At 43.4% G+C, this 16763-nt stretch overlaps 1 protein-coding gene across 1 annotated transcript in view; it reads right to left on the bottom strand.

The window, feature by feature from the left end:
- si:ch211-183d21.1 (uncharacterized) overlaps positions 1-16763 on the bottom strand; it is a 44538-nt gene that overhangs the window by 18507 nt on the left and 9268 nt on the right. Inside the window, exons 3-6 of the mRNA XM_063220814.1 lie at positions 13891-14056; positions 7543-7679; positions 3525-3832; positions 20-268 (exon numbers count right to left, since the gene is read on the bottom strand). Coding sequence (XP_063076884.1) covers positions 20-268; positions 3525-3832; positions 7543-7679; positions 13891-14056 — 860 coding nt within the window. The remainder of the gene's footprint in view (positions 1-19; positions 269-3524; positions 3833-7542; positions 7680-13890; positions 14057-16763) is intronic.

Genomic DNA, 16763 nt, shown 5'->3' with positions numbered 1-16763 from the left:
TAATCTAAACCGAACTCACTCGGAATGCGTCGAGCGTCTGCGGTCGGCCCTCGCATCGGCTGAGGCTCTCGTCGTCTCCCGGCAGCGCGTTGGCGTCCTCCAGGAGGGGGAGCTGGTAGGGCGTGAGGGCGTCCGTCAGCACCTGGGCGCTCTTGTCGTCGGCGCGGGTGCGGTACACGACCGCGTCCAGGAGCCCCACCGTGGGGATTCCCTCCTGGTCGGTGGGCGGGTCCTTGCTGCGGTACAGCGCCACTGCGTCCGGCCCGTTCTGCCATGACATTTACAATCCGGTTATACTTTCGTTAGAGATTGGTCTGATGTACATAAAAACATGAAATAAGTTGCGTTTTATCTCCTAAGACCCTCATTCTGCATTAGAATGTGTTCATTCAGCTGTAACATCTCATGAACCTGAATGCAGCGTAAATCTCGCTCCAGGCACCAAAGGTCAAACAACATATACTATATCTGCCATCAATGGGTAAACTGCACATTGGAGATGACGCAATTTCAAACTTCTGCGCTAACCTCGTTACATAGAGTTTTGGCTATAAAGTACACTTGCCTTGACTTGACTTGAACAGGAAAGGATGGTAGTAGCTATCAAACTTGGTCCAGGAAGACAGATGCTGAGGCACTCAAGGTTGCAATTTTTTTACTTTTTTATTTGGCTACAATGCCTACGCGTTTCTGAAGAAGGCCATAAGGGCCCTGAAGAAGGCCATAAGGGCCAAAACGCGTAGGCATTGTAGCCAAATAAAAAAGTAAAAAAATTGCAACCTTGAGTGCCTCAGCATCTCTCTTCCTGGACCAAGTTTGAGAGCCCCCATACTGATGAGCACCAGGAAAAAAGGTGAAGACCCAGAAGCACTCCAATTACCTGCTCGTGTTGGATGACTTGACTTGAACAGGAAAGGATGGTAGTAGCTAGTTTGAAATGCACCTCGTTACATAGAGTTTTGACAATAAAGTACACTTGACTTGACTTGACTTGACTTGAACAGGAAAGTAGGGCTGCACAATTAATTGAATTTTAATCAAAATCGCGATTTTGGCCGTCACAATTATGAAACATGAAAATCGTGATTTTATGGGAGGAAATCCAGTGTTCCATCTAAGCTGCGCACACCTGCAGACTTGTGCACTGCACGTTCTCAGCACAAAGACATTTCAGCCAATAGTAATATTGTTGACCACTGTCTCTGGGTGGAGGATAAGTCTGTGAACCAATAAGCAGACAGTACTGAGAGGGGGCGGGCGGCAGCATTTTGGCAGGCTGGCTGTGAGTCGGAGACGGAAATCTCCGTGTCAGTGAGTGCACTCACTGCTGGGCAGTGGAGGGGAGTTGTTTCATCCTAATGGTGGATATATATGAGGAATTCAAGCATTAAACCAGCCATTGCATGATGCTGGAGTCTCTGAAGGTGTTTTGAAACTATGTGCTTTGACCAGCAACTGTTTGTGATTATTGAAAACCAAGAGAAATAGCTTTAATTCTGGTCTAAAAAATCGCTAGTTAGCATGCTAACACAAACGAAATAAGCTAAGTAATGTTGTCTACAACAATTAGACTGGCTGTTACTCACTACTCATTAACACCACCCTGCGTGTAGATATCATAGCTGTTTTGGTGGACAAGTAATGTAAACTGGTGCAGTGAGTTAAATTATTATGAGTGAAGTTCAACACAATTTATAGCTGCCATAGTTGCTTCTGCTTCCTACATTCTCAAATGTGTTAGCTTGCTAGCTTGACAAATGCACTGCAGTCCAAATTGGCAGAACCTAACAGAACCCTATGTAATAACAGACATCATGAAGCTATGTTTTATTTAAATGGTTGTGTTTTCATGCCAAGTCATGAAGTATTAGGCCTACTTTACAGACCAGAGCATATGCATATTATTAAATTCAAAAGTGACAGCTCTTCAGCACAGCCCTTTGATTTCTCAACTCACTCTCTCCCTAGTTAAAACACAGAGATAACCTCCTAACTCTCCTACTCACAGGTGCACTACCTCCAGTCCAGAATTGAAATTAGCTGGGAGTTATACAATAGACAGCACAAACGTTAAGCTTATCAAGTTGGTTATGCTGCCTTGCTTTGTGAGTGTAGACATGCCATCTTGCAGACCACAGCTTCTTGGTGGCCTAGGTACACACATGTTCTGGTCTTCACTCACCCTGCCCTGCCAATGTCGTATTACAAATCAAACACAGTGATTACCCCCACTTCCTGAAATAGGCCCTACTTGTGTTTTTGCAAGTGATTTGGGAAAATACAGTGTGATGCCACTCAGTTGGCCTGTTGAGGCGCCAATAAGATCTTGCCACTGTAGGCCTATGGCATATTTTATCATATTCACTACATAACTTTACTGAAATTTTAAGAAACAGAAACAGCTTTATTTTTGTGATGGGCTACTCTGGAATGGGGGGGGTAATCGTGATTATAATCGAAATCGCAATTTGGATCAAAATAATCGTGATTATGATTTTTTCCATAATCGTGCAGCCCTACTGGAAAGGATGGTAGTAGCTAGTTTGAAATGCACACCCTAGTCTACAGGGGTGATAGTGAAACAAAATCCTGAGCCTGAACTTTTTCCCCTGCTCTAAGGACGACAACAAGATAGCCTACTGCATAGTGACGCAACGTAGGCCTATTTTGACACATTATTCAAACATTTAATAGCCTGTGTATGACCATTATTCAAGCCTGATAGTAGAAGAAAACCCTGAACCTGTAACTCTTTCTGAGATAAGAATAACCTAATGGCTAATTATTATCAATGTTTTTATTTTTGCAAACTCTGTCAAGCCTGAAATCAGGCATGGAGCCTGAATACTATCAGCCCTGAGTCTAGTACAGTGATTCTCAAACTGTGGGTCCAGGCCCAGGGGTGGGCTGCGAAGGTATTCCAAGAAGGCCCAGACATAATTTTCTAAAAATGACAATAATATTTGTTGTTGTGTTGCTGTTCACTAATCATTTCGGTTGTATTGTTTATCGGGTCAGAGGTTGGCCCCGAACTTTTGTGAAAATTCCAAGTGGTCCCCAATTTGGAAACTGTTTGGAACCCCTGCGCTACAGGCTTGTACGAAATTCCGAATGGAAAGAATTTAAATTCAAAATAATACCATAATACGAACACTAGGTGGCGCCATTACCTTGAATTTCTTTGAATTTAATCTACACCACCCATTGAAAGTACATAGAACACCACCACCTAGCGTTCATATTATGTCATTACTTTGAATTGAAATTCTTTCCATTCGGAATTTCGTACAAGCCTGATCCTACGTACTTCGGTCAAGAGACTTGGGCTAGTGTGACTGAGGTGTCTGCCCCTCGTGTCTCAAACTCGACACCTTCTAATCAACGTATCAGTCCGGCCATGGGAGGCATAGCACGATACCACTGAGCTAAAGGACCAGTCTGATAGCTCAGCGCTATCAATACTGTATAAGGCTTTGGGTCCCACACCACACACTGTTGTTGGACTCCTTTACGCTAGCACAAACCTGTATGGTGTTGGGTGGGAGCAACACGGACGGCAGTGGTTCGACCCCGTCGCTGCCAATCAGAATGTAACCTTCGGTGTCGGTGAAGTAACCCGATAGGCTGATCTCTCTGTAGACCCGTCCCCCCTGGCCGTTGATGAGCAGAAGCCACACCCCGTCCAACGAGGTTTCGGACCCGGACGGGTGCCAGAGCTCGATGAACTCTGTGTTTTCCGCCGCTCCTGGCGAATCAGAGTTGATCTCGTTGATCAGGAAGTCCGCCCCTAGCCACGGCTGCTGGGTAGGGGGCGGAGTCCCGTCTGGAAACACTGGAACATAAATAAGAGTCAACCAATAAGTTAAAACAAGACAAAAAGCCAACTAATTAGAACACAAAAACCAACCAATCACAACACAAGAACCAACCAATCAGAACACAAGAATTGACCAATCAGGATGCACCAGGAAAGTAGGAATTAACCAATCACAGACCATCTGATTTGCTACGTTTTGATTGGTTGAAGCTCGTTTGTGCTTTCTTGATTGGCCGAACTGATTTAAGCAGGACATAAGGAAGTGAGCAGTTGAACATCAATGTTGATAGATTTTGTTGTTGCATAGACTGACTAGAATTGCACTCAGAGAGTGCAGACCTCCGCCAAGGAAGCTGTTTGATAGAGCATTTGACTATATTACACCCTATTTTGTATTTGAAGTCTTTATGCCTTCTTTTTGTGGTGCTAGAAATTGGAATGTCAAAATTCGCTCTGTCTCGCAATTCAATATTCGTTTCAGGGACGCCTAGATTTAGCAATGGTGAAAAACCTTTAAAAAATTCTGGTTCTGGTTCGTGATCCGTATCACCACCAAAATTCAATCACTTGCCCCTTTGGTCATTTTCAATAACTCCACAAAGTTTCATCCAAATCCGTTCATGAGTTTTTGAGTTATCCTGGTAACAAACAGACAACCAGACAGACAACCAGACAGACACACACAAACAAACAGACAGACATAAAAACAAACCAACACGACTGGAAGCATAACCTCCAGTCTGCCAGACAAAGCTTTTCGCACTCCTTTGCTGTAGCACTCGGGGCCGGTGCTAGGCATAGGCAGACTAGGCGGTCGCCTAGGGTGCCAAATGTCTTTGGGGGCCCCACGGTCCACAGAATTACAACATTAAGCAAAATTAAGGGTGAAACTTTACATTGACAATGAATTTTAGTGGGCACTCAGTCTATATACATGGTACTAGATGAGCTGTGCTCGATCAGATGTATGACACTATGTTTACAGATGCCAATGTCAAATTCTACAAAAAAGGAAAGATTGGTGCTGGCCTAGGGCACCAAATTGACTGGAACCGGCCCTGGCGGCATTTCAATAAATGTCTGCACACCTGTGGAGATGGGAAGGACACCTGTGGAGATGGCAAAGACACCTGTGTGGCAGTGTGGCAGCTGGAGGGAACTTGGTGTGTGTGTGTGTGTGTGTGTGTGTGTGTGTGTGTGTGTGTGTGTGTGTGTGTGTGTGTGTGTGTGTGTGTGTGTGTGTGTGCGTGTGCGTGCGAGTGTGTGATCGTGAGTGCGCACAGCTGAATCTCCAAAGTTACCATGGCAACAGTGGAATGCCAACCTACAGTAGGGGTTCCATATTTTGCAACTGGTTCAATTGAGGTGTTCCAGCAAGACAGACTGTGCCTGTGTGTCTGTGAGTGTGTCACAATATGCGACCTTGCGTCCTCCACTTGTGCTTCTTTCCTCGTACCAGCAAGTAATATGTCATGATGGCATCACTGACAACAGCATTATATTTCGATATCTTGCAAAAGCTCAATTGTAAAGTCCTTTTCTCATTTGCAATTGGTATGGTGAATGAAAAACAGTCCCTCAAAAGTTGTTGTGGCTAGGCTGACAGCTGGGCAACTTTATCGTTTTCTCCACGGAGGAGGGCCCAGGATAGGCGGGACGAGGAGACAAGCACAAGTGGAGGAGGCAAGGTCGTATATTGGAACGCACTCTGTGTCTCAGGTGGGTGGCTGCTTAAAATACAGGACTGGTGAAACCACCCACCTGATTCCATGTACACACACGCACGCACACACACACGCACGCACGCATGCACTCATGCACGCACACACATACACACACACACACATACACACACACAAACACACCCTCACACACACACACCCTCACACACACACACACACACACACACACACACACACACACACACACACACACACACACACACACACACACACACACACACACACACACACACACACACACACACACACACACACACACACACGTCAGCTGTGGTGTTCATAGATAGAGAGTTTTTAATATGGCATTGTTTAAACCTCCGTCAAACAACAGCATTACATAATCCGTTAGACGTGCTATTCTCGGAGATTCAGCTCTGACGCTCTTTCACTCTGTTCATTACATTAGTCTATATTTAGCTCCCGCTGCTATCCAAAGCTACTTGCCGTTATTACAGGATTTTGATTACAGTACTTGGCTGCACAGTAAAAATATCAGCGTTAATATAACTCAAAAATAAGGTGTCAAAAGTAAAAGTAGAAGTAAATGTGGGCCAATGGTGTAGGTACAACACTAGCCCATGCTATTACATAGCTGTTACATCAGTTATACCACTGTACCTGATGCAGTGGATAGAGTTCGTTGGTACTGAATAAAACACAAATTTTATCCAACACAGAGTTACGGAGTAGTGCATTTACTTGTGTTGGAAGGAAACTGTTTCAGTTTTTTTTTTTTAACGCTTGACACCTCTTGTTTTTGAAGAGTGGAAATTTAAGTTCTTTCAGATAACATTTGGTCCCACTCAAAAATAATGTTAACTGTTAATGACTCACTGTTTAAGTAATTTGACTTCACAGTGGTGTAAAAACTGGATTCACAAGTTAACGCTGAAATATTGACAACAATATTTGGGGTGTAGGGACAAAGATTCCTTCAGCTAGTAAGGGTAACCATTAGGCCACAGTTGCTCCAGCTACAGTAGCGTTCTGTCTCTGAATACAATTAAGTCAAGTCAAGTTGGTTTCATTGTCAATTTCTTTACATGCACTGGTCATACAAAGAATTTGAAATTACGTTTCTTGCTTTCCCATGCAGACATAGACTAATCTAGGTAAGGACATAGACAGTATAGACATAGACAGTACTTATACATGGACATAAGACAGTATGGACATAGACAGTGCTCATACAGACATTTAAAGTGCAAGACTGGACAACAGAAGACTTGTAGAGGACATACATTAAGAGGAGGTATTTGTTGTGCTTTTTCTAAAAGTCCTTTATAGCGTTCTGACATAGTAATAGTAGCATTTTGAAGAAAAACAAATATTAAAAAATAGGTCTATCAAGTACACCAGCAGCAGTGTGTGTGTGTGTGTGTGTGTGTGTGTGTGTGTGTGTGTGTGTGTGTGTGTGTGTGTGTGTGTGTGTGTGTGTGTGTGTGTGTGTGTGTGTGTGTGTGTGTGTGTGTGTGTGTGTGTGTGTTTAGTGCAGGTAGAAAAGTTCAAGTTCAAGTTTTAAAAAATACAGTTGTTAGGCCGGCCGCACACTGGCTCCGACAGCACTGCGGCGCACTTTTGCTTCCGACAGAATTCGGACCCCCAAACCCAATTTCAGACGAACATTGCATTGATAGTCAATGGGCGGCGCCGACAGAATAGAACTTGTCTCTATTTGCTATCCGACATCGGCGAATGTCCGCGGACATCGGCGCAAGTGTGCGTGGTTCTATTGAAAACAATGGAATCGAATTTTAGCTGAGCAGTGCTCAGCACTTTGTCGGAGCCGGTGTGCGGAAGCCCTTAGGAATGTTATTTGGTGTGCTCACACATAGTACAACAATACAACTAAAGACACAACACTATGGGGGGGGGACATTGAAAAGTGCAATGGAGTGGAGTACACCCTGAATGTACCATTTCGTTACGTGTGTTGGGACCTTGTGAATATTTTTCAATGGCGCATGTATGTGGGAACCTTACCGATGTCATGGGGGCAGACCTTTGGCCAAGGACAGAGATTGGCTGCCGACAGGGTCATCACCGCCTCCATAAAGGTCCCAGAGTCTCTCGTCCAATCAGCGACTCCACATCGGCTGAGTGACAGGCCATCCGCCCAACTGCAAAACAGCAACAATAATTAAAAAAAAAATCTGTTACATGACTTTGTGGGGAAAGAAAAAAATGTGGATTCCACTTGTAGTGTATGCAGCTGGATGGAAATCCTCTTCAAAATACCTTCGAGCACCATCCCCACTTGGCTGCCTCTTGCTTTTGTGAAGCTAATTGGTTCTGCGTGTGGTAAAGCCAGAGGGAGTAGAGAGAGAGAGATTCCATTGGCCCATTGTTTCCGGGTTCTACTATTACAAGGGGGAGGGGGGGGGGGAATATATTAGGCAGACCTAAGGACTGTTCTATTCATTGTAGGAGTATTATGACACGCCCCTTTCGTCAGACCGGAACCTGGTCACGTTAGGTGCCCATAGAAACCTATTATGTTGGCAAATCTCTATACACTTAAAGAATCTCTGGTAAAGCCAACCAAGTGTGCAGTACAATAGATGACACGGCCCACTGCACACTGACTATGCAACAAGCAGCACGCAGCATGGGCAATGTGCAGAACAATGCACTCCTTAATTGACAGAGGCATTGTTGACATTCAGACCTTCAAGATTATGCTATATTTTTGGATAGGGATATAATAACTGAGGACGTGTAACAATGTATGTAATCATGCCTATGTGTATGTATGTATGTATGTATGTATGTATGTATGTATGTATGTATGTATGTATGTACATGTATGTATGTATGTATGTATGTATGTATGTATGTATGTATGTATGTATGTATGTATGTATGTATGTATGTATGTATGTATGTATGTATGTATGACAGCACAGAGCAATGCTTAAGTCCTTAAGAGACACAAGCATAGTTGAACAACAAATAACACATCTATGATTTTGGATGACACAATCCGAATGGCAGGACATGCTAATTAATAACAATAATAACATTACTAAATCGCATGCATTAATGTAACAAGGAATGCGTCTGTATGTCAAGTTATGGATGGACATTGTGTTACTTTACACCAGGGGTGTCAAACATATGCCTAGGGTCAAATCTAGAGATGCACAGGATCCAAGATCCGGTTCCGGATCCGGCAGGATAATAGGGGTTTTTCACAGGATCTGGATCCGGCAGGATCTTAAGCAGAGGATCCGGTATCCGGCAGTTGCCTAAAAATCAGGATCTGGTGCATCTCTAGCCTAGGTTTTTCAGTCAGTCTTTCACAACCCCAATTGCTGCATGGAGTAAAAGAACTTTGGAAGCGGCCAGTATAGGCAGTGTGGCAGTAAGTCAATGAGTCTAAAAAATAGTTTGAGCCAACGTAATAAAAAGGTTCCATGTGTGCGAGTAGACTATGTCTTTCAACCCTTTCGTAGGATCCGGTATCCGGTTCCGGATCCGGCAGGATCTTAAGCAGTGGATCCGGTATCCGTCAGGATCCTAAAAATCAGGATCCGGTGCATCTCTAGTCATATCCAGACAGGGTGAAATGTTATTTAGTCATTATGCTGCCAAATGCTGGAACCAGCTTCCTGTCCATACTAGAACAGCCGCAACAGTATCTTGATTTAAAAAGAAATTAAAACAGCTTTAATTTCATCTGCCTTTAGTTATAGTTATCAACTATCTTTATTATATGGTTGTTACGTCATCTGTCGAATGCTCCATTCATTTCAACGGGGCTCCCCAACGTTCGGACGTCTGTTATTTTTCGATAACGGACGGGTTGGTCTATAACAGACCGCTGTCAATGGCAACAAGACTTTTCACTGCTAAAGCGACTTTTCAACAAGACTCTAATCAGCTGCTGTGATAGACAGCACCCGTTGTCCTGGCTACCGCTGTCAATGGCAACAAGACGTTCACTGCTAAAGCCACTGGCTTGTATACAAGTCAGTGGCTAAAGCGAATGTTTCATATCACTCCGCAGGGGGTCCGGTCTTTTGTCACTCTAATCAGCTGCTGTGATAGACAACACCTGTCCTGGCTAGCCTACCTAGCTGTTGCCTAGCGGTGTTCCACAACGGCTCTGTTTTGTTTTGCGCAGCAACAATCTTAACATTAAATAGGTCTAAAGAAATGTCCCCGCATGTGTGAATCATTTAAGTATATCCATATAATAAGCGGGTTAACTTTCGGCGAGTCGGTCGCTTTGTGGAATAGCAGCACTTCAGAGAGAACAAGACCCCTCCGCTCCGCGTCGGGGTCTAAAGATTCTCTCTGTCGTGCTGCTATTCCACGGTAGCGACCTTCTCGCCGAACGTTAACCCTTACATAATACTTTCGACAATATTGTGTTTCTTCACCTTTCTCTTTCTTTACTCTTTAGCACATTGAATGACAGTTATGTATGAACATGTGCTATATAATTCATATTCATCGATTAATTGATTGATTCTGTTTCAGAGTTTACATAATTACTTCAGAATAAAACCCATTAAAGCTGCTTGGATCTTGGATCATTTTAATGCGCTTTTTATTTTGTTGCACTTTTCAGAAGAAATATGTTCCTGTCAATAACAAGTATGTGCATTCTACCATAACATCAAATTAACAAAAGCTATTTATGAAAATTGCATTTAAATAGCATTTATAGCATTTTGGAAAATAACTCATAATGCACTACTGAGGTGCATTTCTGGAAAGCGTAGTTGCTAACTATGTTAGCTACTTTGTTGGTTGCAATGCAATTTCCCATTGGCAACTACCAAAGTTGCAAACTGCTAACAACTACGCTACCCAGAAATGCACCCCTGTACAGTAGTAGCTAGATGATGCAGCAGCAGAGGGGAGCTGAGGACACGCACGTCTGTTTCATTTCGTGCCCTATGAATCCTGGGAATGATCTAAGTTCTCAAGGCAGAGAGAGAGAGAGAGAGAGAGAGAGAAGAGAGAGAGAGAGAGAGAGAGAGAGAGAGAGAGAGAGAGAGAAGAGAGAGAGAGAGAGAGAGAGAGAGAGAGAGAGGGCGGGGGAGAGAGAGAGAGAGAGAGGGAGAGAGGGAGAGAGAGAGAGAGGGAGAGAGAGAGAGAGAGGGAGGGAGGGAGAGAGAGAGAGGTGGGGGTTAGAGAGAGGGGGGGAGGTAGAGAGAGAGAGAGGGGAGGTAGAGAGAGAGAGAGAGAGAGAGAGAAGAGAGAGAGAGAGAGAGAGGGGGGGGGTGTTAGAGAGAGAGAGAGGGATGAAGAATGAGGAAGAGAGAGAAAGAGAGAGAGAGAGAGAGAGAGAGAGAGAGAGAGAGAGGGAGGAAGAATGAGGAAGAGAGAGAAAGAGAGAGAGAGAGGGAGAGAGGGAGGGAGGGGGGAAGAGAGATAGAGAGAGAGAGAGAGAGAGAGAGAGAAAGAGAGAGAGAGAGAGGGGGGAGGGAGGGGAGAGAGAGAGAGAGGGAGAGAGAGAGGGAGGGAGGGGGGAGAGAGAGGGGGGGTTAGAGAGAGAGAGAGGGGGGGTTACAGAAAGAGAGAGAGAGAGAGAGAGAGAGAGAGAGAGAGAGAGAGAGGGAGGAAGAATGAGGAAGAGAGAGAAAGAGAGAGAGAGAGGGAGAGAGGGAGGGAGGGGGGAAGAGAGATAGAGAGAGAGAGAGAGAGAGAGAGAGAGAGAGAGAGAGAGAGAGAGAGAGAGAGAGAGAGAGAGAGAGAGAGAGAGAGAAAGAGAGAGAGGGAGAGAGAGAGCGCGCGAGAGAGAATAGACACCTTCCCATCTTCTTAAAATGAAGTAGTGCACCCTTTGAATATTAGATTTTTTTTCTGCTTAGTGGAGGAGAGACTGAGATAGCTTGACGTGGTGGAAAAAAAAAGTATTGTTCATCTCATTCACTGACACATTCCACTGGCTGAGTCATGCTTCTTGAGTAATCGGCACAGACTGAGGGATGGCTTCCCAAACTTTTTTCAGCTGAGATCACGGATGCATTGACTTTCACTAGCTTAGCGACATGCTCCCTCTTTTAACTTGTCTTAAAGCAAGACAACGGTTTACATGAAAAATAAGACACTTTACCACCTTTATAAACCCTGGCAAACGATTTAATTGTATTAAGCCCCAAAATAGTGGCATAACCCTTTAAGTCCAGATATGTTTAAGGTTCTTTTTTTTTAAAACTTCACATGCATTAGGCTACACTTTTGAAACCTCTGAATTGATAGAAATAACTTAATTTACCAAGAAGAAACAATGCTCACTTTTAATCCTTCTCATACTGAATTGAACATGCATTGAATATATTCTTTCAAATGTTATATGCTCCTATCAGAACAAGGCTTGCTGTGAGATAACAAGACGGGAATGCAACACAAATGTGCACCCATCAAATTAATGACTGGAAATTCACATTCACATTCACTCAAGACGCGTAATTATGTTTAAATGTACTGCACATTATTATTATTTTAAGTTGAGTATAGATCGCTTGGCTTATTAAGCCTGTCCTGACCCTGAGGCGTTCTTGTACTCTGCCTGTCTGCTGTGTGCTGTGTTGCCAGATTGGGCGGTTTCCCGCCCAATTGGGCTGCTTAGGATGGCCGTCTGCGGGTCAAAAAATGGATTTTGGAGAAAAAAACGCCAATTTTTTGGCCATAGAAATCAATAGAATTGGGTGGGTTTTAATATTTTGAGGCGGGTTTTGAGCATTTTTTTGGGCTGGAAATCATAACTCATAAGCCTCATCTGGCAACGCTGCCTTGTGTGCTGTGCTGCCCGAGGGCAATATGTAGCCTAATGGGCACAGAGCCTTGTAGAGGTTAGCCTTGCATTTGGAACGCCAACATGATCGATTCCGATTCCGTTTTGAGTAGAAATGGAAGGTAGATAATAGTGTGCTCTCCGGGCCGGATTAACGCACAGGCTAGATATGGCTGCAGCCTAGGGGCCCCCACCTGCCAGGGGGCCCCTGATTGGCTAGAAGTGAAAGACATGCAGAAATTTGTAACATGCAACATTGCAAAATGCAACATTGAAAAATGTATCTATCGTGTTCAGTACAGTTGGTAGACAAGTTGCCCTCAATTCCTAGCTCGTAATTATGACGTTGTCTATGTGATTTTCCGGCAAAATTTGCCTTTCAGAGGGCCCCACAACAACCTGTAGCCTAGGGGCCCCGGGCAATGTCAATCCTGCCCTGGGTACTCTCCTATCCTCCTTCTTCACGTCTCTCATCCATGCCCGGGGTGCCCTTGAGCAAACCATCCAACTTCACCGTTAATGGCTCTGGATAAGGGCACTGGAGGTAAATGCGATTTTCGGAAAGTAGCTGCCTGTCCTCATCAGTAGCACTGTAAGTTCGGTACATTTAGATGCCAACATTGAAATGCGGCACGGCACGGCACGGCCCCTGTTATAAGTTTGCTGTTACCAGAACAGCAAGGCAAGGCAAGGCAAGGCAAGTTTATTTATATAGCGCATTTCATACACAGGTGCAACTCAATGTGCTTCACAAAGTTAACAAATGTAAATGAAAGGAAACAGGGAAGAAAGAAGGAAATGAATTAGAGTCAAAAAACATTTAAAACATTAAGATATAAAACATAAGGTAAAATGAAAATGAAATGATACAAATTAAATAAACATAAAAATAAAAATAATAATAATAAAATAAGAATTATATGTAATTTAAGCTAGGGGAAAGCATCTGAGAACAGCTTTGTCTTTAGTTTAGATTTAAAGCTATCAATAGTGGGTGCATTTTTTACGTCATCTGGCAGCAATGACCAAGTCTTACAGTAATACAGCCAAAGACTGTGTAATGTTGTAGTAGTGTAGTACAGTGGTTCTTAACGTACAATGGTGGTTAACCTGCCTACAGACGGATTATTTAATGTGAAATCAGACACTTTGGGGGCCTGATCGACACAGAGTTCAATTAATCTTGGTGTGCCTTTTCAGTGGCTATAAATTGTTACATGTTGTTCTTACCAGCGTGTGTGTTTTTGTTCACCAGAGGGCGGAGGTGCACATGCTCTCTGATCACATTGCTACTTACAGTACCTGTTATTCTTTTTATATATATATATATTTTAAGGGGCTTTTATGCCTTTATTTGATAGGACAGTCTGAGATGGTGACAGGAAGTGAGTGGGACAGAGAGGGTGGGATCGGGAAATGACCCCGGCTAGACTCGAACCGGGGTCCCCGTGGGCATGCAAGCCCAAATGTGGGGGGCTTAGCGCGCTGTGCTGCGCCACAGCGTCCCACACAGTACCTGTTATTCTTACCTATATGGGACGGTGTAGGCTTGGCGGCCAGGTGTCAGGTGGTATTCATACCTGTGTGGGACAGTGTAGGCTTGGCGGCCAGGCGTCAGGTTCTCCAGTATGTTGACATTTAGGGACTCAGGGTTCGAGGTGAAGACAAAGGCGTCCACTGGCTCCGTATGCGGATCTATGTCCTCCATCTTCCCTTCGTACAGGGCCACTGCGCCGCTGCTGATTCCTACAGACAATGGCAAAGGGAAAGGATATAATTCCTTAAAGGGACACTATGTGAGATTTTTAGTTGTTTATTTCCAGAATTCATGCTGCCCATTTAATAATGTTACCTTTTTCACAAATACTTACCACCAGCATCAAATTCTAAGTATTCATTATGACTGGAAAAATCGCACTTTTCATACATGAAAAGGGGGATCTTCTCCATGGTCTGCCATTTTGGATTTCCAAAAATAGCCATTTTGAGCTGCAAAAATTACTGTACTTGGACCATACTAGAAAATATGTGTTTAATACTTAGTAAACTTTCATGTAAAGATCAAATTTGGCAATAGGCAGCCCAGTTTCAATGACCAGCAAATTTGCAGTACCTTTTTTGACCATTTCCTGCACAGTGTCCCTTTAAAGGTGCACTGTGTAAGATGGTGGCCAGGGTAGGTATTGCAACTACACTGGTCAGGGAAATTGTGCTGTCTACTGCCAAATTTGATCTTTTCATGAATATTTACTAATTAATGAACTTATATTTACTAGTATGACCAAAGTACAGTAACAGATATGCCTACCAATATTCCTAGGTTGAATTTACTACCTTTTTACTACCTCCATTTTTTTTTTTACTACCACTACGAGTTCAAGCTTAAACTGAGTAAAGAAATGCAATACCTTTCCAAAGCCAATTAATAACATGAATTAATAATGTTTTTATAATTCAACTCGATTGTCATAGAGGAGGACGGACTCTACTGTTGCGTAGAAGAAGCTGAGTTTGATTGGACAGGGGAGATTGGAGTTCCATACACTGGCCATACCGTTCAGGGAGAAAAATACGCACTCACAAACTGCGTCTCATTATTTATTTATATTACCACCATGTCCAAAAAGCAAACGCGTTTCGGCTAACAAGCCTTCATCAGTGCGTGGTGACCACGCACTGATGAAGGCTTGTTAGCCGAAACGCGTTTGCTTTTTGGACATGGTGGTAATATAAATAAATAATGAGACGCAGTTTGTGAGTGCGGATTTTTCTTCCTTAAGTTGACGCTTTTTATCTCGCACCCAAAGACTTTCGTTTTTCCAAGAAGTTGAGCGCGTCCTCTGCCAATACATACCGTTCAGGGCCCTCCACGGCTGAACCCTGAAACCAACCCTAGAGAAGTCCCTTGATGGCTGCTACACCAGGATGCTGTGTGCAGTGCTTAACATGGTAACACTTTATTTTAGGGATACATCTATAAGCACTAATACATACAATGTCCCCGTATAAGTAACTTGTAAGGCATGTACTAAGCAAAATTAAATATTTGTTGGGCATGTATTCGCAAATGTCTTGTTCATGCACAATAAGGGATTTATTACCAATTTAACCTTAGTAAGGACCCAGTAGGCCTTTGCATGTGCTTAGTACATGCCTTACAAGTTACTTATGCAGGCATGAACCTTGTATGTATTAGTGCTAATAAATGTATCCCTAAAATAAAGTGTTACCCTTAATATCAGTAAGAGTGCACATGTAACCAACAAAATCCTATACGAGGGAATACCAACGGTGAGCGAGAAGATAGCTGTAAGGAGAATGAGACTTGCAGGACATTGCCAAAGGCACCCAGAACTGCCAGTCAGCAAACTGGTGCTATGGGAACCATCACATGGGTGCCGGTTAAGAGGACGTCCCACACTAACATTTGTGGACATACTCAAGAAGGACGCCGGAGCCCAGACTACCAACAAACTGAAAAGATGAAAAGATGTATGGAGAATCGGGATGACTGGAAGCAACGATGGAAGGCTCGTCTGAGGACGACCTAGAGAGTAGAATGCATTTCCTCACAGAAAATGCTGGAATACGCTTGCCTGTCATGCATTCACTGCCCTCCATGCATGTGTTGCCCTGCATGCATTAGTTGCCCTTCATGCATGTGTTGCCCTTCATTCCTACACAACAAAAGTTAACCATCTTACTTAATTACTGTACGTATTTCAGCTAAAAATTACAATTTCTGTAAAAATTGCAAAAAAAAGGGCAATTTTCTCAGTCATAATGAATACCTAGAATTTGATGGTGGTGGTAAGTATTCATGAAAAAGGTGACATTAGTGCAGGGGTCAGGAACCTTTTTGGTGGACAGAGCCATAAACGCCAAATTTAAAAAAAAAAGAAATGTTCATGAGAGCCATACCCTTTTTTAAAAACCTAGAATAAAGCATGAATTTCAATTAAGCCCAACAATTTTAGAGAGTACTATCAAGTTATTGCTTTTATTGATGACAGGTAATTAGGGTTGCCAAATGTCAACTTCATTATGGTGAGGGTCTGGGTGAATTTTGTACTTCTTAGATGTAATCTCCTGCATTTTAACACTTTTCAACCTCCCTTGTCCCGTTTCAACTCAATATGGAACCCGTACTTTAATTTATAAATACAGGACGATTCCATATTTCAAGGGATGGTCGGCAAGCCTAGATAAGTAAGAGCCATATACAGTTCCCAAAAGAGCCACATGTGGCTCTAGAGCCACAGGTTCCTGACCCCTGCATTAGTGAGTGGGCAGCATGAATTCTGGAAATAAACTACAAAAAATATTACACAGTGCACCTTTACAGCAGCACTACATATTATGTAAGCGTTAGCTCTGGTCAGACCACAATAGAAACCTATAGCATCATAATGTACATAATGCACAGTTCTACCAGTGTGACGCTCTGCTAGTT

Source organism: Engraulis encrasicolus, chromosome 17, assembly GCF_034702125.1.
Source record: "Engraulis encrasicolus isolate BLACKSEA-1 chromosome 17, IST_EnEncr_1.0, whole genome shotgun sequence".
Lineage (NCBI taxonomy): Eukaryota > Metazoa > Chordata > Actinopteri > Clupeiformes > Engraulidae > Engraulis > Engraulis encrasicolus.
This window is presented reverse-complemented; position numbering and strand designations above follow the sequence as displayed.